General features: G+C 37.2%; 1 protein-coding gene across 5 annotated transcripts in view; it reads right to left on the bottom strand.

Moving 5' to 3' along the window:
- The window catches only part of MBNL3 (muscleblind like splicing regulator 3), a 120,230-nt gene that overhangs the window by 19,723 nt on the left and 75,392 nt on the right, over positions 1-25,115 (bottom strand). For all 5 annotated transcript variants that reach the window (XM_037989151.2, XM_037989146.2, XM_007992722.3 and 2 more), the window contains 2 exons: positions 13,601-13,765; positions 360-551 (listed from right to left, as the gene is read on the bottom strand). In XM_037989151.2, the coding sequence (XP_037845079.1) occupies positions 360-551; positions 13,601-13,654 (246 nt within the window). In that variant the 5' untranslated portion in view covers positions 13,655-13,765. The remainder of the gene's footprint in view (positions 1-359; positions 552-13,600; positions 13,766-25,115) is intronic.

The raw sequence follows: 25,115 nt of genomic DNA, 5'->3' as shown, positions 1-25,115 counted from the left end.
TTCCCACTTTGATTATTCTAGCAAGTAGAGACTCATTAACAAATACAATAATCTGTTTCTGAAAGCTGGAGCCTAGGTAAAAGGAACATTCCCACAGAGGCTTCCTGAGCCATCACACAGTCTATGGCTGGGTACACTTAACATATTGTTTGACCCACCATACAGCTGAATCAATGCACTTTATAACAAGGTATGATTGCAGTAGTAAAATGTTTAACATTTTTCTGAGGTTATACCCTATAAGTTAAGAAATTTGGGTTCTCTTATTTAAAACACAACGAATTGGGCTCTGAGAATACTGCTTTATGTGTAAGGTTAATATCTATTCTACAGGTATTTATATATATCTTCACAAATACCTCCAGTTTATCTGAACGCATCAGTTTTGGGCCAACAGCTCCTGGCATTGCAAGAGGTGGGTTTCCAGGAATCAGAACAGGTGTATTTGGTACAAGTTCTGCAGGAACGAGGCTCATCCCAGGATGTGGTATGTAAGGATTGAAAGCCATGGGAGGATTAGCTGGAAGTGATGGAGTCATAGGAAAAGAACCCTGTATGTTTAAAAGAGAAAAAAAAGATGTTAGAGGTAAACAGATTCTTCCTGTCATTACACAAAGAGGCATTCTTTCAGAAACATCAAAATTACTTACGCCACATCAAAATTTACCATTGTTTCTTCTGATTTATTTTTAGCCTCTTACTAATTCCCATAGAGAAGTTGCTTTTAAACCAACAAATCTCTTTAAGTAATAACTTTATTGGTAAGCTGATAAAATAAGCCACATGACTTTAACAGTCACGAATTAGCCAAATTAAATCTCATTGCTAGAGTCTGCTCCAAATGTGTTTCCTCCAACTCTTTTTTCCCTAAAAACCATGTCACCAATGACAATACACATATGGACAATCTTCTTTGTTTCCTTACACAGGCATGGCCTTTGCATTCAGTCCCTTTCCTTCCTCCTTCCTCTTCCCCGTCAATACTGCTTGGCTGTAAGGCTGTCTGTCCTACCACAGGCCCCACCTGTACTACCAAATACTGACTGTGCTTCTGTCTTCCTGGCCTGCTGACAGTTATGGAACACAGCAAGGAGTTGAAGAAGAAAGGGATAAATTAGAAAAAGTGAATGCTTTAATAGCTACCTAAAATGAGTTTACTACGGTCCATTATATTTTGTTATTTTTTAAAATTAGAGGTCCTGTTTTGTTTAATTTTTTAATTTTTATGTGTACATAGTAGGTATCTATATTTATGGGGTACCTGAGATATTTTGATACAGGCATACTATATGTAACAATCACATCAGGGTAAATGGAGTATCTATCACCTCAAGCATTTATCATTCCTTTGTGTTACAAACACTCTAATTATACTCTTTTAGTTATTTTTAAGTGTACAAGAAATTATTGTTTACTGTAGTCATCCTAGAGGTCCTGTTTCACAAGCTAATCTGACTTGCCTAGCCTTGTCTTTATCTAGGGGGCCAGATGATATTCATAGTTCAAAAGAAGGCACTAGAAATGCTACAAGAATCCCTGTTAGGCAGGAAGAGATAAGATAACAGGATTATATGGTATACAAACTAAGTGTAACTTGTAAAAAATTAAAAAAGCCTCAGAAATGCAAAAAGCTATTACTGTTTTTTCTATTTTCAAAGATCCTGGGACTCAAAAAGTTTGATATGTGTATTTCCTTTATTATCTGTCACATTATTTATCACTTTGCTGTTTCCCAGTTTGTTCCACATGTGGGTATCTTTTCTTGTCAATGTGGTCTTATTCCTTTGATAGTTCTCATCTCCCCTATAGTACCCAACACTTAGTGAATGACTGGTTGACAGATATACTCAATGATACATTTTAAAAGCTTAATGAATGAATAACAAATCATGACTAAATGTAGTATATTTCTAAAAATGACTCTATAAGGTAGTTATTGTGAAACTGGTGGTGTTTCACTGTGTATTACTAATTACATGTGTTCCTTTTTGCCTTATACAATTTTTTCATGTTAAAAAGAACCCGAATCTGTTGCATTTGCCAAACTGTGCCCATACCTGCTAAGTCACATTAATAGAAACAAGTCTAAATACAAATTGTGGAATATAAAGTGAGGGGCAATGTATACTCTTTGCCTCACCCCCACACAGACTTGAAATTGTCACCCGCACAGCATTCCAAGAAGACCCTGTTATAAACCATATTCAGCTTAGAAGGAAGCACTCCCCCATTAGCATTCTACCTTAGATGAGTTTATCAAATTAGCTGATTGGGACATTAGGAAGAGCAGGAAGAATCTGGCGCCAAAAAACTGGCAAGACGCATGAGGGTGAGTAGAAAAGGCATGGTTGCTAAGAGCCTTAAGTGGAAAGGGAACGCCAGGTGCCAGGAAAGATGATGGCATAGTCAGGAGAAGGACTCTAAAGTCTGGGGGCAAATAGCCAAGGGCTGACCCAGTCTAACTAGGTCTTATGATATAATAGAATACAGGAATATGGGATACCTGTCATGGAATGAGATGTGAAGCTCAGGAACTAGCTGATGTGACATTATCTTATATAATGAGAAGGAAATCTTCTGGAAACAGCCACCCAGGCATGCTTCAGCAATAAGGCAGACTTTATCGATGTAATGATTCATAGTTGTCTCAAGATCACCAAGAAATCTCTGAGAAAAACTCCATTTTTGAAGCACATGATAGTGCTCTTCACTTGACTTTTTGTTTTCTCTGACTTTACTGGTAAATTTCTCACTGAAGCCACCAGCCCATTCTCCTGCATGCTTTTTGCTTTTGCCTTTTACAAAAATGAGCAGGACCATTATTGCATCTATTAATTTTTGAACTGAAAGAAAGACCTGGAGGTGGGTGAATTTTCCAGATTAAAAAGTTATTAATCACTAATAAATGCTGATCAATTAATAATATTAAAGCCTAATGTATGTGTAAGCAATGCTTTCTGTTTATGGTAGCTTTTTACTTCCGTAATTTTTTCTTTTCTTTTTTGGGGTGACTCGCCAGGGAAATTCTCCTAGCTAAATTCTACTTTCTTTGGATTACTTTTAAGCTTTCTTAGGTTTGTTATATGCTCCAAGTGTATGGGAAAAAAGCTATAAATTAATGATTAGTCTACATATAAAATGTAAAGGGCTTGCTGCAAGTATTTAGATTTTTCTAAGGTTTCATCACAAACTATGCTATCTTTAGATCTTAAAACTAGTATCCTAGCGCTTATAACTATTTCCTCCTTGAGTATGAAATGCATTCTATAACACTGTTTATTGAGAAGAAGCAAGCTATTCCATTGTCAATACTGGGGCAGAGGCAGGAACTCCTGAGTGGCTTATTTATTTTCAGTTGGACATTTCTGTTTTCTCACCACCACCTCTGCCCCAGGGTAACTACTCCATTTCATGAATTTGAACATTCAAGGGCTTAGCATTGACTAACAGCCATGGGTTAAGTCAAGCAGCCTGCAAGCTCACGAGCTCAGCTTTAATAAACAACTTTAATCCTGTCTCTACATATATCTCAGCCCTTGATGTCAGTTGAGCTAACATGAACCTATCTGTGGGTTAATTTTTATTGTAAAGGAAAAGGTTTTAAATACGCTGACTCTGATTTATCTTTACAGCTTGAAATAGTCTGAACACTCAAATGTTTCAGATATTTAAATTCCAACCTAAATTATTTACTAAACACTTGAAAAGAGACGGCTGTCCCTCCCATAACCAGGTGTAAATTTTCATCTTTCTGAGTCTTGTCAACCAGCAAGAATGGTGGCGACAATAGGCTTTATGAATAAGATCACCTGAGAACTATTTATCCCGATGTCTCTAGAAGTATTAGCTCCTACAGTAGAAATTCCCATGAGTTCCCAGTGACTTGCAGAGTGCTTAGGAACTATCGGGCATTCAGGAAATGTGTCCTAAAAATTAATGAAATATCTAGAGAACAGTGGCTTCTAATCTTTTTTGAGTCCAGGACTTCTCCAAGAGTCAGATGAAGACTGCAGGCTCTGTCCACAGAAAAATTCATGTATGCAAAAAATGTTGCTTGTGATCTCAGCAAGTTCAAGAACCCCATGACACTCACCCCTGGTGTGGGGTTATGAACTACTTACTGGTTAAGAATCTCTGTTCTAGAGTAAGACTCTGCAAACTAGGGCCCATAGGCCAAATTCAGCCTGCCCGTGTTTCTGTATGACCAGCAATCTAAGAATGTTTTTTACAGTTTTAAATGATTGAAAAAAATAAGAAAATAATATTTAGTGAAACATGAAAATTATAGGAAACTCTCATTCCAGTGTCCATCTACAAATTTCATTGTGCTCATTAGTAGACCTGTATTACAAAAAATTGTAGATACTTGTTTCCTCTCTTGTTATATAAGTACCTATATAATACCCTCAACTTTGCCTCTTGAACCTCACAGCCTAAAATATTCATATTTAGCCATTCACAAGAAAGTTCACTGACCTTGGTTCTAAATGATTTCAAAAAATGAAATTCTCCAACACTTTCAGGAGTAAAGCACCAAATATATACATATATATAGACGTGAATTTAGTATTTGTAGCAAGATTCCACAAACTGAAAATGTTTGGCTTTGTAAACCAATACTAAGGTATTCACTAAAATGCTCTTTTACATAGTTACTAACATTAGGATTTTTAACTATTTGTTTCTAGAATAATCACTACTCAGTGACTAAGAATGAGGAAATAGCACTTGGAATCCTGTAAAGGTAAAAATTTTAAGAGCCACCACAGATTGCTCTTAAAGGATTCTGAGGCAATGCAATTCAATGCAAAACTATGCCTCAAATAAATGTCTAGTTTACACACACTTTAGGAACAATGACTTAACAGGTTATTTCTCAAGCTAGTATAAAGAAATGAAAATTAAATGTTATGCCGAATCAATCTTTGTGTCTCCTCAATAGCCTAGATCTATTTGTAGTTACCTCAAAAATATCCAAGATCAGTTACAATTATTGTTGGATGAATGTAAAAATTTCAAAATCCTGGCCTAAGGTCAACAGAATAATCGGGGCCTTCCATCTCTGAGTTTCTGTCTGGAGTTGAATGACTAGATATTTTCTTTTACAGAAGGGTAAACATTTGGTAACCATTTGTTGACCCAATTTTAATACAAGAAAAATAGCACTCTTAAATTTTAATAGCATCATAATATCTGCATTTTATTGCTCATTTGCAAGCATTTATATAATGTAAAAGGAAGCTCCTTTTACGGTCATCATGCATATTTCTATCTTTAGATAATCCCAAAATGCACTGAAATATATAATGTTAGTTTCCATCCGACTTCATTTTCACACAGAGTACAATTGAATAATCTCTCTTTCACAGTATTTGCTTGGTCATTTCCACACTGCTTGAGTAATGTTCCATGGGGACTGAAGTGGCCAAAATGCAGGCTGCAGGAGACCCACATAACCTCCAGACTAGTTAATTGGTTTCTCAATAATTGAGAGTTAACTTTATAAACAGATGCAAGCTGATAGCGGTGGTATTTAAGTACTAATTGTACTTGTTAATGAATAAGTCGCCCTGGCTCTAGAGAGAGCTAAGGAAAAAAAAGTTCAAGGGTCAAAAGTGAACCATTGTCCTCACCTAGACCTGGATTTTCTGATCTTATTAATCAGAGAAGTCTCCAAGTAAGAGGAAGCATTGAAGGCAGGCAGGTTAGTTGAAAGATCAATAGGTGATTGTGAGTATAAGAGGTATAAAGAATAACACAAATGAGAACACAAGTCATGGATCAGAGCTACCCATATTTGCTGGGAGGAGAAATACAACAGCAGGCCAGGAATCATAAAGGAGTACCTAAACACAGATCAGCACATCACCTAAGTAGAGAGCAAATGATTGACACTTCATAAGCAGGGTAACTTTGACATTGTTCCCAAGGAGGTGAACAGGAATTGACCTAAAAATCTGTTGGTGACCACCGTGTAATAATAATGACAATTCAACTAACTTTAGTAATCTAGTAGGAAACAAAGATTATTTTTAAAAAATCAAGTTTATGGCATGGATTGTAGTAATGGTATCATGAGCCTCTGTTTGTCTCCAAAGTCATCAATTTGCATACATTGAACATGTGCAGCTTTTGTGTGTCAATCATACCTCATTAAAGTAGTTCAAAAAATTAAGTGGTTATCTAGTTTTAACAAAGGGTATAAACAAAATGTGGGTTTTTGAGAGACAAATAGGAAGAGATAAGCAAAGCAAGCAACCCACAGGAAACCTGGAGACTATTTATGAAGATGTCAGTGAAAGTTAGATAAATAGGCACGCTAAGAGTTAACATTATCAGGGGTTTGACCAATTACAACCACCACCACCACCACCATCAAAACAACACAAACCAAAACAGACCCTTGCATGGCTAATAGAAAGATAATTCTATGTGGAAAAAAGAGAGGCCCAAAGCTATAAAAATATGAAGAATCAGGTACAAATCAGAAATTAAGGGGACCAGAAGATATTCATCCAACATCTTACTTTTGTTACATAATGAATTCCTAGAGGGTAGAGTTTGTTTCTTGATCATCTTTTCATCCACCCTTTACTCATTTAAATACCTGTCACAGAGTATATGCTCGATAAATACTTACTGAATTGAATAAAAAGGATTCCTAAACCATTAATTAATTTTTGATTTACTAAATAGATCAACCCAATTTAAAAATCAGAGTGCAAAAAGAAGTAAAAGTAGTTTCAAAAATGGTGGCAAAGAGAATGAATAAATCCTCAGTCTTGCTCTCCGCTGAGGAAGACTTTAGGCAGATGGCTAGTCCTAAACTGTCTTTTGATAAAGATATGAATTGCTAGATCAAACAGTATGAAAAGCACAGGGTATTTTATACATACATATGTACATACATGAATCCCATATGTGTATGTATGTATGTATGCATGTATTTTTAAAATTGGAGTGGCTAAATCCATACTAGAAGGTACCTAATTAAGAGTTTTAAAAAAAGTGATTTAGTGATACTATAGATAAAAATATGTAACTTTATTACAAAGTGTGTAATTCACAACGTGTATAATCCAGGTGATTAATGAATTGCTAATGTGACTGATATCCAGAGTGGTTCAAGAGATAAGACTATGGAAAGAAGGGTGTAAATTAATATTTAACAAATGATTACAGGATATTAAGGCAAATTACAAACGCTTGGGGGTACCACTTTAATTATCAGGTGGTGGGGCAACCACAGGTTTTTATATAAGGTCTCCTCTCATTGACAAATTACTGAGCCATATCAACCTGCAGGTAAAAAAATAAAACAATTTCACAGAGCCCACCAAACTCCCAGCCTTCACCTCATTTGTGATCAACAGCAAGCAATCTCAAGGTAGCTGGCTGTAGCTTACACTGTGACCACGAACAGTGAAGCTCACAGGCCACCATGGTCTCATTAGCAGCAGGCTCCAACTAACCAAGCTAACCAGCCCCAAAGGAGGAGGACACAAAATAGAGGAGGTTACATATAATTTATCTCATGAGAATATATAAAGGATGATAAAGGGAGAATGTTGAGATTTGTGACTATCAAAGAAACTGGGCACTATAAAAGATATCATATGTACAAGTGTCCTCTGTTTGACTGTAAAAGTGTAGCATTTTAATTCAACTTTTGAAAAAAGCAGATTTCACAGTGTCTATTAACAGAGGTGGGGCAAAGCAGCAAAGGGACTGCTAGGGGATTTATTTTGTTTTAACGTAAAAGAAGCTTTAAGCTATGTGACATACACAGTCTTATTAGCAAAAGGCCCGAATAACTACTCTACTCTGGACCAGTAATTGCAATGAGGAGCAAATCTAGGATCTGTGGGGTCTGAAGCTTAGACCACTGGGTGGGGAACTGAAGCCTTAAGAATGAAACACACAAATATATTTTGCAAATTTTACAAACACATTTTAAATATGTTGCTAGGACCCCTCTCAGGGTTTTGGAAGGAAACCATGCAAATGAGCATCCCTAAACCCCTCATGTTAGTTTGAAGGTAAGTCTACCTTAAAAACAATATTAGTTGAACAAACAGATAACAATAGGCTTCAGTTGGTACACCTAAAAGTAAAATTTTGTCCAATCTTTCAGAAAATGTAGTAAAGTCCAGATGATCATGGCATGGTAGAACTCCAGGCACTTCTGTGATGTGATTTGGTCAACCTCAGTGGGGAAGTTCACATGATCATGACTGTTGTAATTATATTAAGAGCATATTAACCTTATAATTACATAATATCTGTCTTTTCCTGACTTGAAAATTTTGCAAAAATCCTTTTACAAAACATGTAATGTCACCACATCAAGATGAAAGAACTAAATGCCATCATTCATGAGTAGGTGAACCGAAAAACCTGTTGTGGAACCTTCATTAAAACATGTTATAATTTCTGTACTGACCATGAGACTGGTAATTTAGAATATGGACACAGTTTTCATTTCTACTGAACCTACACAATATCTGGGCCACCTTTTAAAATAATAATTGTTCATAAAAGAGCCATGACAAAACTACTGTTTTTTAAAACAGCATACGTATTTCAATCAATAAACTAAGTTTATATGAACTAAAAAACTGTAACTCTAATATGAATATTTGTCCTCTTGTTTTTAAGTACTATATCATTTAACGACTGACTTACAAAAATTAAAAAGTAGGCCAGGCATGCCAGCACTGTGGGAGGTCAAGGCAGGAGGATTGCTTGAGGCTGGGAAATCAGTACCAGACTGGGCAACGTAGTGAGATCACATTTCTAATTCTATTCAAAAAATTTTTTTAAAAAACATTATCTGTGCATGGTGATGTGCACCTGTAGTCCCAGCTACTCAGGAGGATGGGGCAGGATGACGACTTGACCCCACAAGTTTGCAGCTACATTGAGCTATGATCATGCCACTGCACTGTAGCCTGCTCCACAGAGTGACACCGTGTCTCAAAAAAATAAATATTAAAAAGTAAATAAATATTTTCCAATTTTATCTCTAGTCACTTAAAATTGTTCTAGTCCTAAGTTTATAAGTAATATATACCTAAGTAATATAACACCTTGTAGCCCTTTAGTAAAAGAGAAAAAAAATTAAAAACATGAGTCTAAAAATAATATTATTCATTAATTAGTATATCTCCCTTCCTCGTACCTATTTGAACTTTCTATTATTTTTTTCTCTTGGTTCTGAAGCATTACATCACCTTCATTCCTTACTACATTAATGTGAGATAAACATATAAGCCTGTTTATGAGAAATATATTTGGTAAATAGAATTATGATAATGATGTAAAATGGTGGAGGGGGATCCAGGCAGACATCAGATGATTCAATTTGAGATAAAGGAAAACCTAGAGAGGAAGCCTTGTTTATGGCCTTCATGGTTTGGAACTTGGTAACTTAGCCACAGGAATGCCAGCCATGAGTAGCATACAACAGAACCTGAGGACTTGGCACACCCCAATGCAACCTCAAATGTGCTGAATCAACAATCTCTATATAAATAATCAAATGAATACACTCTACTGAGTCAAGTTCACTTGTGTGTCAGGATCTGTTTCCATGTGAATCACCACATTCAAAGAGAGAAAATAGAGGAATTTCCCAGGTATTCCTTTAGTTTGGATATGAACAGGTGTAGATATGCAAAATGTCCAAATAAAACATTTTAACAGCCTGTAATATCATATTCACTTTATAAATACATACACCACATCCAGTAGTGAGAATCTTTCCTCATAACTAAAATTTCTAATTGTAAAACCAAAATTTTAAAACATTAGCTTTGCTTCAGGGTAATCCACTGTTCCTACTCTTTCTAATATTCTTCTGTAGTGGTTGTATTTGCCTCCTGATTATGGCAAGGGGATACTTCAACTTATACTTTTTTTTGCTGGGAACATCAGGAACAATCTCTTTTAAACTGCATTGAAAAATACTAGGTAGTCACACCTTTTGTTTCACCTGCTGAACTTCCTTAATAAAGCCAAAAAAAATCTTTCAGAGATGGACTTTTATACTGGCAAATGTCAATTCAGATCTGTTTAACAGAGTGAACAAACTTGCCTGTTCCAGCAAGCATTCCACCCAAATTGACTAGGTGTGGCTTTTATTCATTGTTCAGTTACACTCAACAGAATCTGTTCTCTAGGTACCATCGCATTTAGGTTGACATTCCCTTTATCTAGGGGCTTATAATAAGCAAACCATATTCAATTCTGCAAAGGCAGATGTGCTCTTCTGGTATCCTAGAAACAGATCAAAGTCTTCTTTGTGGAAAGACATGAAGTTCAAGCCAATGATACAAATGGGTCTTAATATACAACCCTACAAATATCAGGACTGGAAATTTCTTAAACAAAAGCATGACTATCTTAGAGACAAGAATCAGATTATTGGGTGCGGTGATTGAAAGGGATAGAGAGTTGTTTGAGGGAGAGTAGGTACCAGAGAAATTAAGTAAAATCATACATTACTTCTGTAATAATATCAAGATCCACAACAAAGAAATTTTTTTTCCAAATCAGGCTGGTAAATGTTATTTAAAATTGCTCACACTAGCTCAGTTACACCATGCCTATAAAATGGCTTCCTTAGACCATAGAAGAGGAACATATCAACCATTTTGGAGTTAGATTTTTGTACACATAATAACTGCAGGAATTAATCATTTAGCAGCTCATCGCATCATAATAGCTATCATTAAATAACCTACAAGGTAGAGAAGCAATTTCCAATTGTTCCCTTGGGTCTTCTAAGTAATGCCTTGTATCTTGTAACATTCTATAAAATAAATTGTACTCCTGTGAATCATATCAGTCATCTTCCGTCATCTGAAATCTAAAATTACCCTCATTGAAGAAAAGATAGGGAAACGTATTCTAACATAGAAAGGATGGAGAATCAAATTAGAAAGCACAAGTGAAGAGGCTGGAAAGCACAATGGATTTCTTATTGGATTCTCAAAAAAGCTACTCCCTATTCTCCAGTATGAGCTAGCATGATCAATAACACTTGAAGGATTGAGACTTGAATTGGAGAGACTCTAGCAGAGGCTGAATAGAACGGCTTTCCTCTGTACCCCTACTTTACCCCACTTCTTGCTCTCTGATTCCCTGAAACAAGGCATTTCACTAGTACCCTGAAGCTGTCCCTCGACCTTTGAAAAGATAAACGCTCCAGCTCTGTAGGAAACACTGGGCTCAGGTGTCTGATAATGAAATCTGCTTCCTAGTCTTTGCTCAGTTTGAATTGAGACATCCCATGAGAAGCTGAGAGTAGTAATTGTGTGTTAAAATCTCCCTTGCTATACCTTTGACCAACATCTTCCCCCATCCCCTCCCACCCACATCCCCTGGCAACTACCCTTCTACTCTCTGTTTCTATGCATTCAGTTTTTTCAAGGTTCCACATATGAGTGAGATCATACAGTATTTGTTTTTTCTCTGTCTGGCTTATTTCACTTGGCATAATGCCTGCCAAGTTCATCCATGTCATCTCATTTCACAATGTATACGTCTAACAAATCATCACATGCTGTACACTTTAAAATATACACAATTTTATTTGTTAATTATACCGCAATAAAACTGGGAAAAAAATAAAAGCTGCCTTGCTTTATTCCCCAGCCACTCACATTTTCTGGACTTACCAAGCACGTTCACTTCTCTGTGGTTTTGTTCATAACAATTTTCAGTATCCAAAAGACTTTATCTTCCCTGTGCCCTTAGAAGTAGGGAGGGACTGAGATACGTCAGTATGTGAAAGCCCAGAAAAAGCGTTTGCGCAAGGAGTTCAAAGATGTAAAGAATTACTGAGGGTCAAAGAGGAGCTTCGAGGAGTTCACCTTCTAGGAACTAATTTACCAACATAATTAATCTGAGTTCCAAGGCAAAACTTTTTGGTAAACTAATAGTACAGAACATGACATCTATTTATTTTACTTAAATCTGTCTAGACATTCTGGAAAAAGTATGGTGCAAACCTTTAGTGATTCATCATTGCCTCTCCCATCTGTTTTTGCATATATCCATAAAGATGTACTCATTAAAGGGTTCCATATCAACACAGATATCCTTGAATTCTGAGAATCAACTTTATAATGAGATAGGTTTTACTGACAGCAGATTGTCCTCCCACATTTTCATTGCATCTAAATACTATATACATATTTCAGCTTTCAAGTTCATTGTAGTCACTGATTAAATGGGTAACAAATAAAGGTAACAGGATTTTCAAATTTAGCCTGTTAATAGTTTAAAGGAAGTAGGTCAGCTGGAATTAGAATGAGGCACCACTGAACTAAATGTGAGGCCTGAAGAACTATAGCAGAAAAGGGACAGTTTTCAATTCACCCTAAGAGGTGTAAAAGCAAAATGAAAGTTTATATTTTAAGGCATAGGGACAAGATGAATTTTCAATAGAATAATATGAACAGATACAGCTTAATTACTTTATAAAGGATCCATTTAAACTCACAAGTCCACAAAATAGTAGATATTTGTCTAGAATGACATAATCTTACTAATTTCTGCATAGGGAAACCCTGTAGCTAAGTTAAGGGAAAGCCACCATCATGATCATGGAAAATTGGGAAAAACTGAGAAATGGTCACAGAGCAGAGAAGAGAGGTGAGGCAAAATTCAAATGAATGCACTTTGGTACCCTGAATCAGACACTGGAATAGAAAGATTACATTAATAGAAAACCTGGGGAAATCTGAATAAAGTCTGGAGTTTAGTCAATAGTAATGACGTGTGATTCCAGTTTCTTGCTTTTGACAAATCTACCAGGGTAATATAAGATGTTAACAGTGGGGAGAACTGGGTGAAAGGTAATACAAGAACTCTTTGTACTATTAATACCTTTGCAACTTTTCTGTAAATCTAAAATTATTTCAAAATAAAAAGTTTGTTTAACAGCAACAACAGGCCAGGCTCACACCTGTAATTCCAGCACTTTGGGAGGCCGAGACAGGTGGATCACCTGAAGTCAGGAGTTTGAAACCAGCCTGGACATGGTGAAACCCCGTCTCTACTAAAAATACACAAAAAAATTAGCTGGGTGTGATGGCAGGCACCTGTAATACCAGTTACTTGGGAGGCTGAGGCAGGAGAATCACTTGAACCTGGGAGGCAGAGGTTGCAATGAGCCTAGATCGCACCATTGCACTCCAGCCTGGGCAACAAGAGTAAAACTCTGTCTCAAAAAACAACAACAAAACAAAACAAAACAAAACAACACCAAAATCCCCATCAAAGAACAAGAAAATTTGTTTGACTTAATGTCCTAGAATTCAAAGGTTTCCATGTAACAATAATCAACTCTCCTTATCTTAAAATGCCCCTGCTCCTTTATCCATATTCTTTTATAAACTGAACTCATGCATAAATGCAGCCAGGTTTTCAGTGCAACACACCTGACTGCTCTCTTCAAGTGCACAGCTCTGTAGTGTCAATGAACATATTAGTTTGTGTCCTAAATCCTGTTGCAACTAATTTCCGCAAGTCCCTGCCACGTTATTCCACGTAGATCTTTATTGGCAATTTTCAAAACATAGCTGCGACTTACAAGTGATGACATTTGAGCGTTCTGGAGCATAAGCTGCATCTGCTGGGCGAACATGGCTGCGGCAGTCTTCTGTTGAATCAGATTGTTCCGCCCATTAATCTCCAGCTGCGTTTTTAAGTGTGGAGGAGGGTGAAGGTACTTGCAGTTCTCTCGAGTACACCGACCCTAACAATGAAGAATGGGGAAAATATTTAATTAAAACTATACACAAATAGATAAATTTTGGACTCCATTATCTGGGGACAATCTAAGCTCCAAAACTCTTCATCTTGAATCCACATAAGGCGAGAAATACCCTGAAATTCACTGACAGTCTGTTAATGAAATAATAAATCCCTATGCCTGGCAGCCATTTTGTTCTTTAGGTTCCGGAGACAATGGCCTTAGATCACTTGCATGATGGAGACCAAAGTGTATTTTGGAACCTCAGCTAATTGAATGTTTTTTATTGAGGTTAAGCACTTTCAAGACAGGATAGTGTGTCAGGTCCGTGGAATCAAACATGCTTTTGGTGTCACCTAAATGCTGGCATGGCCGCTGATTATGGTGTTTACTATGTAGCAGCAAAGGATGTCACTGGACTAGTTGTTGATCACATTGTCACAATGTGACCCATTACTGTGTTTAACTCATGAGCAGTATACAAAGAAGCTTATGATTCTCTCTTATTTGGATTACTAGGTCCACCATAAACCTTTTAAGAAAGCACAACTGGCCGGGCGCGGTGGCTCAAGCCTGTAATCCCAGCACTTTGGGAGGCCGAGACGGGCGGATCACGAGGTCAGGAGATCGAGACCATCCTGGCTAACCCGGTGAAACCCCGTCTCTACTAAAAAATACAAAAATCTAGCCGGGCGAGGTGGCGGGCGCCTGTAGTCCCAGCTACTCCGGAGGCTGAGGCAGGAGAATGGCGTAAACCCGGGAGGCGGAGCTTGCAGTGAGCTGAGATCCGGCCACTGCAGTCCAGCCCGGGCTACAGAGCAAGACTCCGTCTCAAAAAAAAAAAAAAAAAAAAAAAAAAGAAAGCACAACTGCAAACAATTCTATTTCCCATAGTTGCTAAGATTCTTTACAGTACATGAGGTTATTGGGGGAGGGGAAGGTGGGGAGCAAAGGGGCAACTTTTTTTTGGACCAAAGAGTACAAGCTGCTAGACCACCTGAGTTCCCAAGAGAAAAATGAGTTTGTTCACCAAGTGTTTTCATTCAACACATGCTATGTGCAGTTTCCTTATTTATGATGCCTACACAGTTTATGCAATGGCTTCTCCATTGTTTCGTTGTTATTAAAACATTCCTATAATGTCATTGAGAATCAAGATGTGTCCTTCAAAACTTTTCTAGAGCTACATATAATGCAAACCCAGATGCACTGCAACTGCTCTTTTTAAATATTAGATCACTAGGACAAGGTGGCTCTATTGTTTTACCTCCTCTGTCAAGAAGCTGAGTATAACTTAAAAGTCAGTGTGAGAGATTAAAAGACACATCATTGTTTTCTGTCGAGTTTGTCTTTTTGTTTTTCCCATTGCTCAATTTACATTTAATTAAATTAAAATAATTTACAAAATCAAATGCTATCTTAGTTTTATGTACTTTTGTATTTCTATGCAAATCTTGGAGAAAGAATAATTTATTGGTAGTATGAGTTAAGAATCATGTTAACCTAATCCTTCTAAATTCTTAAAAGTAGCCTAGGAATAGCTACACAATTTCAACATATATAATGAGTGTAAGCAGACCCCTGTGTATGCTAAATCACAATAATGGGGGTCTTTTCCCCATAAATGTACCCCTAAGAGAAACCATAAGCTTCTTTTTACACCCACCAACGTGATGCAAGGCAGAAAGTCACAAGGATCTTCAGTTCCTAGATTCTCCACTGTCCATCTACATAACTGAGGTGATCCGGCTCAGAATTAACAGCTGATGGAGGCAGTGGCACTTGGTGACTTCCACAGCCAAGCATTCTAGTTTATACTTCTACTTCAGGGTTTCTCTTCCTCCTCCCACACCCTAACATTAAAGATTTCCCCAAGGCCCTGTTCTAAATCCTCTTGCTCTCCTCTCTAATCTCTTTTCCCTGGAGAGACTAAGTTGTCTCAAAGTTCCATCTATTTGTACAATTGCTTGGATCTTAAATCTCTATCTCTACCCCTGACCTCTCTTCTGAATTTCAATCTTTTGTTTTATTTTGTTTTGTTTTAACCAATTGCAGCTGCATTTGGAGACCCTGCTGCCTAACCAGGTCTAAATAACTTACTACTGACCTTCCTTCTCATTTGACTATTTTTCATCTTGCTGCATATTCCCGGTTAGGGCCACCACTCTAAATCCTGTGCTTTGGGGTAGTTAGACAGCAGTAGTGGGAAAACAAATTAGGCAGCTCAGCAGTATTGCTTAAGGATTACAGAGCCACCTAGATAGCTTGTTTAGACAATTAGCATACATAAGCATGGAACACAATTTGTAACTCCACTGCAAAAAAAAAAAAAAAAAAAAAAAAAAAACAACAAAAACTATATAATTAAGACTGTCTTTCATATTCAGGAATTCCAAACATTAGATAAGTTAAAGAAAAGAAAGAAAAAAGAATAATTGGAATTTCACCATTTGTTACAACTGAGTTTTAATATCATCTACATTGAATGTAATCAGACAGAGAAGAAGAAAGGGAGGGAGAGAACACACTGTATTTGGCACATTTCCTGCCAATATACAGATAAAGAAGTGAACATGCCTTTGTGCTTTTATATCACTATCCTTTACATAAAGTAACTTATCTTAAGCTTTTTCTTGGGAAATAATGACAGTTTAGCAGAGCAAAAGCAGTACACAGAAATAGAAAAAAAGAGAATTACACTTTAAAAAATTATATCAAGTTGGGCTATAAAACTAAAGTATGGAATATGAGGCAGCATGAGATTTAAAGAAACTTATTCATCTTAGTTATGAGATTTTACTTGATTTATAAAGCTTCTATTTTGAATGACAGAATCCATAATTTAATTCTATAACAATGCAAATGCATAGCAACACCACCTTACCAGAGACTGCTGCTTATGTTCCAGAAAGCTTATAAAATAAAATAAAAATCTGCATTCTCTATCCAAACAATAGATGAGGAGACCAAGTAATTTAATATCTATATTATCCATGGAATACAACATTTCAAAAGAAAACTATGCCCCTGTTTTTTTCAAAATGACATTAGAACTCAGGATAATATATTTATACGCACAACACTTGGTGATAATAAATCTCGTCTACATAGCATTCATTCTTCAAGAGGCCCAAACGTAATTATAGGCCAAAATACTTTAATTGGTGTTTGGGAGAGAACAAACTTGGTTTTTGACATCTGTTAACACTTGTTTTTTAATCCTTGTATAGAATTAAGGCTTTGGTAAGGCATGTAAGGTTGGGATGGAGTGGGGATTAGGGAGGGACTGTCCCAGTGGAGGAGGCAATCATCTATTGTTTTTGTCCTTTGGAAAATCGATGACTCTGTACTAGGAAAGTTCCAATGATTTCTGTAGGCCACCTAAGCACTCTGAGTGGGCCACAAGGTACCCTATCACATTGGCTCTATAACAGTTTGGTGTGATAGCCCAGCAGCCATCTTGGCTCTGAAAATTCACCCTTCATGTTTCCCTAGCCAAGTCAATGGTGTCCGAAGTCCTCCTTCTTCCAATCTAGACCCACAGGTTCAGAGTTGGCACACACTAGTGCAAAGTATCAGACCAAGTCTTAAAAGACTCTGTAAATGTACCTACGACAGTCGCCATCCTCTGGCAGAGCAGGCTACATACTAAAATCAGCAGCTAAGGGGAGTCAAGACATGAAAATTAACTCTCTCTCTCCCCCCCCTCCCATGTACACTGAAAATTAAAGAAACATTGAAGAGATTAGAGTGCAAGCTCATTTATGCTTGCCTCAATTTCCCTCCTTTTCCATTTCCTTTTGGACTTAAAAAACATGTCTTTCACTGTGTTACTGAGTTAAGAAAATAGCAAAGTGATTCAATAGGAAAGTGATTCTCTGCTGAAATAAGTGCTACTACACCTATGAATCATACGAATCTTCCAACTCCCCTTTCCCATCGACTGTCTTTGAAAAATGCACTCAAAAAGCAGCAAGCAGGGGGAGAAAATGACCGATGACATTTCTGAAGTACATCTGCATCAAGAAGTTGATGACAGACAAAGGGATACGTTGCAGAACATTTATAAAGCCTCCCAAATTCAATCTATTACCTTTTTCCTACCTTCAGGCTTCTCCCAAATGAATACAAAGCCTTTGACTAAGAGAGAAAAGTCTCATTGTAGAGATTCAAATCCCACCTATGTCTAGGGAGTTATGAGAGTCAGTCTGTCAGACACAAGACTTCCCAGGCACTGGGTGATAGAAAAACCCTGTGAAATGTACTTTATGTTCATGAGAAAAAGCCCTACCATACATCAGAATAAGAAAAGGAACCTGGGAGGCTGCAAATTACCCTTTGTCAGCCACAGTATCTTAAGAGAAACAGCTGTTTGCAGAATGACTTGCTTCTTCAAATACATATGGAGTTAGAGAGAAAAAAAAAAAAAACCCTAAATATCCTCTCTCAAATACCATTATAACTGGATTATTTTTCAAATACATAATCTCACTGATCTGCTAGACTGCCAACAGTTAAAAGTTAAATGTTAAATCAAGGCACCCAACAGATGATTTGTTCTATGAAGAAAAATGTTGTTATTCCATTTTAATCATCATGTATTAAATGAAAGAATTCTGACGACAGTGCCCCACTGTAACATACTTACATGCATAGACATGGCTTCTCAGAGGAAGTAACAGTGATTTCAGAATTACAAATCATATGTACCAATTTGACTAGTTCCTGCAAGCATCACAGATTTATTAAAGCTAGGAAAAACCTGAGTCAAGATCAACATACAGTGAGTTATTAGCCAGATATCAGCATTCTACTGGCAAACTTCCCACTTTCTTCCTCTTAGAATTCTGTCTTTACAAAAATGGATAATCTGCATTATTTTCTCCTCCAAATAATGTATCATCTATAAATATTGATATAAATGCACAAAGAGCAGCCTTAAAATTCTGCATACAACTTTTAAGTTAAATGTGAGATGCAGGCAAGAAATTTAGAGGGAAAGTCTTTGATAAACCATTTCTTAAATATAATGAAGGCAAAATTAATGAGGCTGAACGTCGACCCCTATGGAGAGGGCCAGCCAAGTACTCCCTACCATTGCAGCCAGCACTGTACCCACCTTCTTCATGCTGTCCCAACTCTGTTTTCTTGACACATCCCATACACACATACACAGGGCAACGACTTGGGTGCAAACCAGATAATAAGTTTGAATAGGCAAGAAGCTGGGGGGAGAGCAGAAGAATTTTCTTGCCCATCTGCCTCCCGAGAACTTTCACATTTTGATCTCCCAATGACAAAGGGAGTACTGGGCTCAACAATCACACTTTTGTTCTGAAATAGCCCACTAAGATAATTTGATTCCCAGGATGGAAACAGTTTAGGGCTGAATCGGATTGTAGGGAACATCTTGTGCACCTTTATCTTACAGAGAATGTGAAGGCCAAAGGGGTGAGGTGACTTGTCCTGATTCATAAGCAGCTCAGTAAGCAGATAAGCCAACTTTCCAGACTTTCACTACCCAATATGGATTCTCAGTTCAAATGACTTTTCCTCTGTAAAGATTTTCCTGGAACCATCTCCCCACTCCTGCCTCCATTTATCTCTCCCTTCTTTGTGCTTCCAACTGCACCTTGTACTCAGTATATTGTAGCTCTTCTCACTGTGTATGTCGATAAATTGTTTGCATGCTTGTCTCCTCTATTAGACTTTGAGTATGTATAACGGCAGAACTACATCTTCCTCCAATTTCAATCTCCAGGGATGTGTGTGTGTGCCTGATGAATAGTCGTCCCGCCATACACGTTTGTTGAACTTTGTGAGAATAATTTTATAGGGCATAACACTAAGTCTGCCTTAGAAGCCTAAGTGCTTCTCTTGTTATTTTCTTTCACAAGTTCTTTCTTCTCCCTCCAAGAAGAGAACAATAGTCAACACACAACTGAGGCTGCTCCTGGTTGTCTGTTCCAAATGAACCGTTATTCTATTCAGGTCCAGAAAATAGCTAGTTCCTAACTTTTTTTTTTTTCCCCTATGAATATAGACCCTGAGGAATATGTGACCATTACAGCTGAAACATCCTGATAATTTAGTATAACTTAACCAGAAGTGACATGAATCCATGAGGCCCACAGACACAAACTCTGGTCTGATTCCAAGGGGTCTCTGGCCACAAAGGCCCTCAGGATATAGGGCCCCACCGGACGAATAAAGGAGCTAGCAGCAGATCCATATCTAATCAGCACCTGGGCCTGCCCAGGAGGGCCCTGCATTTCCAGGGTCAGTTTAGAAAAAAACTGCGTTCTCCAACTGCCCCACCCCCATCCTGAATTTCTCTGAACAAGCCGCAAGTCAAATTCCCTGAAGCTACTAAGACAAAGGTGGCTTTAGGAAAATCACAGCAGGTGGGGCCTTCTTGTGGCTCTCTAATGCATATGCCTTCTTACAAGAAAAATGTTTGCGGCTTTCCTTCATGACCCACGCTTAGCTTTGTTTACGTTAAACATTTATTTTCAAATGATCATGAGCTTGATCTTTTTCTCAGAAATTTTTTGAACAGCAAATAACACTAAAAATCCCAGAAGCTGTTCACAGTGAAAGCAAGCCTGCCTCACTAATAACCCAAATCTACTTCCTGCCCTATTCCACCCCACTTACACACTTTTTACCTCGGTTCTCATCGAATACTGTCCATCGCTGTAGAAAAATATTAACTGAATGGTCAATAATAAGCTCATCAAAAATGCATCATCTATTTACAAACCAGCCAACCAGAATAAAATTAAAACCCAAACACAACGAAGCACATTGGTACCAAGTTATCAAAAGTCAGAAGGCATTCCTGATGCAAAGTACTCCTAGACGCTGTCTTTAGAGCAGCTGATAGCTGCCAACATAAACTGTCATCAAGAATGGAAAAAAAGGAAGAGAAAAAGTAATGGTACTGAATTTGTTACTCCAAGAAATAAAACACACATAAAATCATATAATTTCAAACATCTCCTTCTACACAGACTTCATTAAGAACATAAGGAGGTGTTTCTCTCTGACCCATTAGTCAAATCTCCTGGTCCTAGGCTTCTTTACCTCCTTTTTCTGGACACCTCATCCACTCACTTGCCACAACGATTTACAAGTCAGGACAAAGAGGGTACCAGCTGCTTGCCCCCTTTATTCCCCAGCTAGGGCTTCTGCTTAGGATCCTCTCTAGAGATGCTAGGTTTATCAAATAAATATGCAGGACTCCCAGGTAAATTTGAATTTCAGATAAACAGTGAATTTTTTTTTTTTTTTTTTTTTTTTTTTTTTTTTAGTATAAGTATGCCCCATACAATATGTTATCTGGCAGCCCTCTCCCGCTCTGTTCTTCTGCCTTGATGACTTGAGCTCAATAAAGGCAAATCCTTGAAAACCCATTTTACCTCTTTACCTTAAGATTCTTAGCAGCCCTCTTCATGGAATCAGCCCAGGCTCTCCCAGGCCTTCATTTGCCCAGAGTAAAGTAGAAGGCACTCTCAGCCCCAGCTTACCTGATCAGCTGCAAGGAAATTTAAGGAAGTTGACTGTTGGAGACAGCAATTTTTGATCCATAGCTCCTCCCACCAAAAGCTTCACACGGCTCGCTACCCTGGCAGCCACTCCACCTTCCCACCCACCGGTGGCGCAACAGTATATTTAAATACCCTCGATGTCCCCTGGAGCTCCCCCTTTAGGCTAGGATGAAGAGGGGGATGGTGTGCGACCAACACCTGCCTAACCCGTAATTCCGATTTTACAGAACAGATTTTTGAGTATATGAGGTGTTACATAAAGACGAGGCTTTTAAGTTTTTAAGGCTTTTATTTGTGTGTGCAGAGGTGAGGGGTGGTTAAGCTTTTTTTTTTTTTTTTTTTTTTTTTTTCCCCCTTCAGCCCTGTCTTTGGAATACTCAAATTCGAGTAAAAGTCAATCATTAAAGTGCAGGGAAATAACTGCTTAGCATCATGTTTCTAAATGCACACATAAGTGCTATAAAGGTACAGATTCACAGCATGCAGATGAATAGCCATTATTTGCATAGATATCTTTTTCAGTCAATACTTGATTACTTACATTAAAAGAGAGCGCAAAGTAGAGAGGTATGGCTAATTCTAATGAACCAAATAATATATTCAAGAAAAATGGCAATCCATAATAGCCTCACATTACAATCGTGAACATTTAAGCAATTGCCAGACACAGTCCTGAATTTATTTTTTCAGTAAGAATGCAGACTCTTTCATTGGAATGATCAAAGATTAAGAATTAGTAAGGTCAGAAGTAGTAAAATTGTACTGCTCTGGGGAAGTTTATATGTTTATGGATATATCATAGAAAGATCAAATAGTAAAGCTGGAAAGGCTCTTAGAGATCATTTAGTCCAGCATTTGCCAGAGTGTGTACCACAGACAACTAATACCAAGAGAGGAACCTCAAACGCTGGGTTCACTGGTCAATTAGGTATAAGAAATGTCACTTTATATTCCTCGCTTGTAGGCTGACAATACACAAGAGTATGATAAAGGCTCTCACATGTCCTAAAGTAAAGAAACCTGGTTACCTTTGTTAACCCAGCATTTCCCAACATTGTTTAACTCACAAACCATCCCCCCTTTTTTCAACATATTACCGTTAACATCTCTCTTTAGTACACCCTTAGGAAAATACTGATCTAATCCAACTTCCTCATTCTATAGGTAAAGAAACTAAAGCTTAAACCAAGTTGTATGGTGTTTTACAGGTCAAGTTAGTTTTCCTTCGTATTTTCATTCTGATTTCTCTCTTAAATAGAAAAATAGAGTGAACTCCCCAAAAATGGCTCTTCTGTTGAAATGCCATTTTTGCCCACCCCTGATCTCCCAAGAGCTAACAAGATGGATATTTTCCTATTATTTCAAAGTAACATCCCACAATCATCTTCCCAACACCCCTTTTCAAAGCTGTAAGTTTCGTCAGATCTTTCCAAATGGTTGCCGTGGCTTTCTTCTTTCATTTGAAGGCTTTAGTCAAGGAACTTCTGAAATAAGAACGTCAAGCATTCTCTGCCTAACTGGCTTTCCCACATTGTGACTTCTGCCCCTTGAAACCATGCTAATTATTTTAGGCTTTCCATGACTTAAGGGTCTCAAGTGAGTTTTCGCTGTCCTGAAACCTGGGAAGTCAGAAGGTATTGGGCAATCTCCTCACCTCCAAATGGTTTTAGTTTTGCACCAACCTTAAACCTTGGGGTTTCCACTTGGCAAAATTAAATTTCCTGTCTCTAAGTAAAATGAAAAGTTTCAAAGAAGAATTTAATTTGCAAAAATATCTTACAAATTTATGAAGAGTATAAGGTGAGAAAGGCACTGATTATTGTTCAGATTTAAACAATTTATCTTTGCAGGGCTCAGTGTGCTGCTCAGAATAAATTAAATAATTATGTCTTTATAGCCAGCCACATATCTCTCCACTCAAACTTTATTTAAAGGGTAGATATAGCTATTGATTTACCTCTGCATTTTGAAATTAGCAGTACAAAGATGAAAATCAGTTCCCCTTTTGTTAAACATGAATCTTCTTTCAGATAAAGAAATGTAAAACATGGTATCAAAATGATTGTTTGCAGGGTGAATTAGTCTGTGTGAAATTATGTTTCAATCCCCCAATGAGGCCAAATGTCTCCACTTTATAATAAGCATTTTCCTCACACTCCTACCCTACCAACCTAACACCAAAAATGGAATTTCCACGCAGAAAGTTTTTACTTGGTGACATGGACTGCCATTAAAATACTTTTGAGGCATGGACTAAGTTTATATTTTGTTAGGGAAAGTATACATTTCATCACCAAAAGTTCTACTGAAACCTTTGTGCCAAGTTGTTATTAAAATTGTAGGAAAGTAGGCAATTGTTGGTGAGAATGTAAATTAGCACAGCCACTGGAAAAAAAAAAAAAAAAAAAAAAACAGTATGGAGGTTCTCCAAAAAACTAAAAATAGAACTATGATATGATCCAGCAATCCTACTGCTGGGTATCTGTCCTAAAGAAAGGAAAACAGTATTTCAAAGAGATGCACCCCTGTGTTTATTACAGTATTACTCACAATGACCCAGATATGGAATCAATTTAAGTTTCCATCAACGGAAGAATGGATAAAGAACATGTGGTACATATACACAATTGAATATTATTGAACCATAAAGAAGAACAAAATCCTGTCATTTGCAACAGCATGATTGGAACTGGAGAACATTATGTTAAGTGAAATACGCCAGGCACAGAAAGATCAATACTGCTCATATGGGAGAGAAAAAAACAAAACAAAAAACCACTGAACCCATAGAGATAGAGAGTGGAATGATCTCGTTGCCAGAGGCTAGAAAGGGTAGTTAGCAAGGGCTTATAAGGAGGGGATGGTTAATGGGTATCTAATACAGTTAGATAGAAGGAATGAGGTCCAGTATTCAGTAGCACAATAGGGTGACTACAGTTAATAACAATTTATTGTATATTTTAAAATAACTAAAAGAGTAGGATTGGAATGTTCCTAACACAAAGAAATGATAAAGGTTTGAGGTGATAGATATCCCAATTACCCTGATTTGATCATTACGCATTGTATGCCTGTATCAAAATATCACATGTATCCCACAAATATGCACAACTATTATGTTCCCATAATAATTACTAATTAAAAATAACACACAATTGTATGTGGTTTAGAGTATCAGGCATATGCCCAGGGAAAATTCCAAACTCTAAATGTATCATGTATTTAAGTGGCATTTTTAGCCAAGTGATTCTTTTAAAAAGTATCTGAAAAATAGGCCAACTTACTGTTTATTTTTGTTCTATAGACACGAAAACAAGGTATTGATACAAATGCTTTCTCTTCTAAAAATAAAGATCTATTCTGCCTGGCATGAATATCTACCAAGTATGTTAAGTTTCATCCAAAATGTAACTTTCATTTGGGATGAAATGTTTCAGATATGTGAACACAATTGACAAAGCTCTAAAGAAAACTGCTGAGATTATTTTTCTTTTTCTTTCTCTCTCTCTCTTTCATATATGTGTGTGTCTTAAAATGTTCCTCTCACAGTCTAATTTAGTAAATACTGCAACCTTAATTAAGCTCACCTTCTGCTTCCAGTGAGCAGTTAATATTTAATGATGATGAAACTGTTCCCAGTATTTAAAGAACTAAACAAGGCCCTCCACAAACAATGTAACTAGAAATGGGGTTAAAGAAAATAGTGATAAAGGGAGGCTTTTTGCTTTAAAATAAATCAATGCCTCAACCATAAATGTCTCATGGTCTTACAGAGAAGAAGTTGAAATATGACCACTACCAAA

Source organism: Chlorocebus sabaeus, chromosome X, assembly GCF_047675955.1.
Source record: "Chlorocebus sabaeus isolate Y175 chromosome X, mChlSab1.0.hap1, whole genome shotgun sequence".
NCBI lineage: Eukaryota > Metazoa > Chordata > Mammalia > Primates > Cercopithecidae > Chlorocebus > Chlorocebus sabaeus.
This window is presented reverse-complemented; position numbering and strand designations above follow the sequence as displayed.